This window comes from Acanthamoeba castellanii (assembly GCF_000313135.1).
Source record: "Acanthamoeba castellanii str. Neff unplaced genomic scaffold scf7180000084711, whole genome shotgun sequence".
NCBI lineage: Eukaryota > Discosea > Longamoebia > Acanthamoebidae > Acanthamoeba > Acanthamoeba castellanii.
Genome location: NW_004457391.1, coordinates 225,271 through 226,415, shown reverse-complemented (window position 1 = coordinate 226,415; position 1,145 = coordinate 225,271). Strand labels below are relative to the sequence as shown.

At 57.2% G+C, this 1,145-nt stretch overlaps 2 protein-coding genes across 2 annotated transcripts in view; both read right to left on the bottom strand.

Annotated features, from left to right (window-relative positions):
- Window positions 1-432, bottom strand: part of ACA1_378280 (uncharacterized protein) — a gene marked incomplete at both ends in the record, with an annotated part of 3,959 nt that extends 3,527 nt beyond the window's left edge. The window contains 2 exons of the mRNA XM_004337674.1: window positions 45-187; window positions 258-432. Of these exons, the coding sequence (XP_004337722.1) occupies window positions 45-187; window positions 258-432 (318 nt within the window). The remainder of the gene's footprint in view (window positions 1-44; window positions 188-257) is intronic.
- A 34-nt stretch (window positions 433-466) lies between these two features.
- Window positions 467-972, bottom strand: ACA1_378270 (uncharacterized protein; the record flags this gene model as incomplete). Its single annotated transcript, XM_004337673.1, has 3 exons — window positions 467-666; window positions 723-791; window positions 822-972. The coding sequence occupies 3 exons, from the start codon at window positions 970-972 to the stop codon at window positions 467-469; spliced, it is 420 nt and encodes a 139-aa protein (XP_004337721.1).
- Window positions 973-1,145: the final 173 nt, after the last annotated feature.

The following is a 1,145-nucleotide window of genomic DNA, read 5'->3' as shown; positions in this document are numbered from 1 at the left end:
AGCAGGCAGAGGCCCTTGATCAAAGCAATAGATGGGAAGGTTACCGAGGTGTCGTAGGAGTTGTGCTGAAGCCAGGAGCGATCGGTCAGCATCGACCGCAGGGCATGCTGCAACATCGGTCGGCATCGAATACGCAGCCACGAAGACGCAAACACCACCGAAGGCGCCGTGGATCGCAGACGCGGCTCTGCACACAGAGCGCAGGGTAAACCCTCGGGAACATGCAGGCAAGCACCCATCGGAGACAGAAGACGTACTCTCGCGCTCAGCGGAGAAGAAAAGGAAGGAGAGGGCCTGCTGCGGCGGGAAGAAGTAAGCCAGCTCGCTGGCCAACGTGGCACGCTTCTCGGCCGGCGTCAACCGCATCACCAGCCACGTAAAGTCATACTGCATCAAGAGCTGACCGGTTTCATCACCACGATCGCGGAACATGTGAGCCATAATGCCGTTAATTAATTGCCAGTGACTAATACGGAGAAGTGAAGCCGGAGGTGCTGTGGGCTTGGGAGGAACGTGCCTCGACAAGGAGGGTGGGGAAGGAGTCGAACGGGGGCACGTAGGCGGCGCCGACGCTGTCGTCCACGAAGCGCAAGAACTGTTCTCTTTGCTGGCGCATGTAGGCGAGCACCGCTTTGGGATGCAGCGGCTCTGCCTCTGGTAAGTTCCCTGCACGAGAAGCGGTCAGCAGCAGCATGACAAGACAGAAGCTGGTGTGGGCGTACGAAGGAAGAGCTGGCGCGTGCTAGGGTCGAGGTTGGCGGCAAGGGAGGCGTAGAAGGCGAGCCGTTCATCTAACGCACGAGGTGGTAACCGAGAGCTACCGACAGTCGTGCATGACTGCGGCCTCCATCGCCTTTGATAGTTGATGAGGGCGGCCCAGAGCGTGGCGTCGTTGCAGAGGAGGTGTGACCTCCTATTCACCAGGCTCACGCTGATCAGATCTTCGTAATCGAGTAGCGACAGTATTGCCATCGCTACCTCGTCTGGCAGATCTCCATCTCCCCACATGACTGGTCTTCGTTCCGTCTAATTGAGTCAATTCAATCGTGTATTGTTGTTAGTTCTTGACTACAGCACCTTCTGCTGCAGAACTGTTGCTTGGCGGGTCCCGCTCCAAGAGGAAATAATGAAACGTTTAGGAAAAG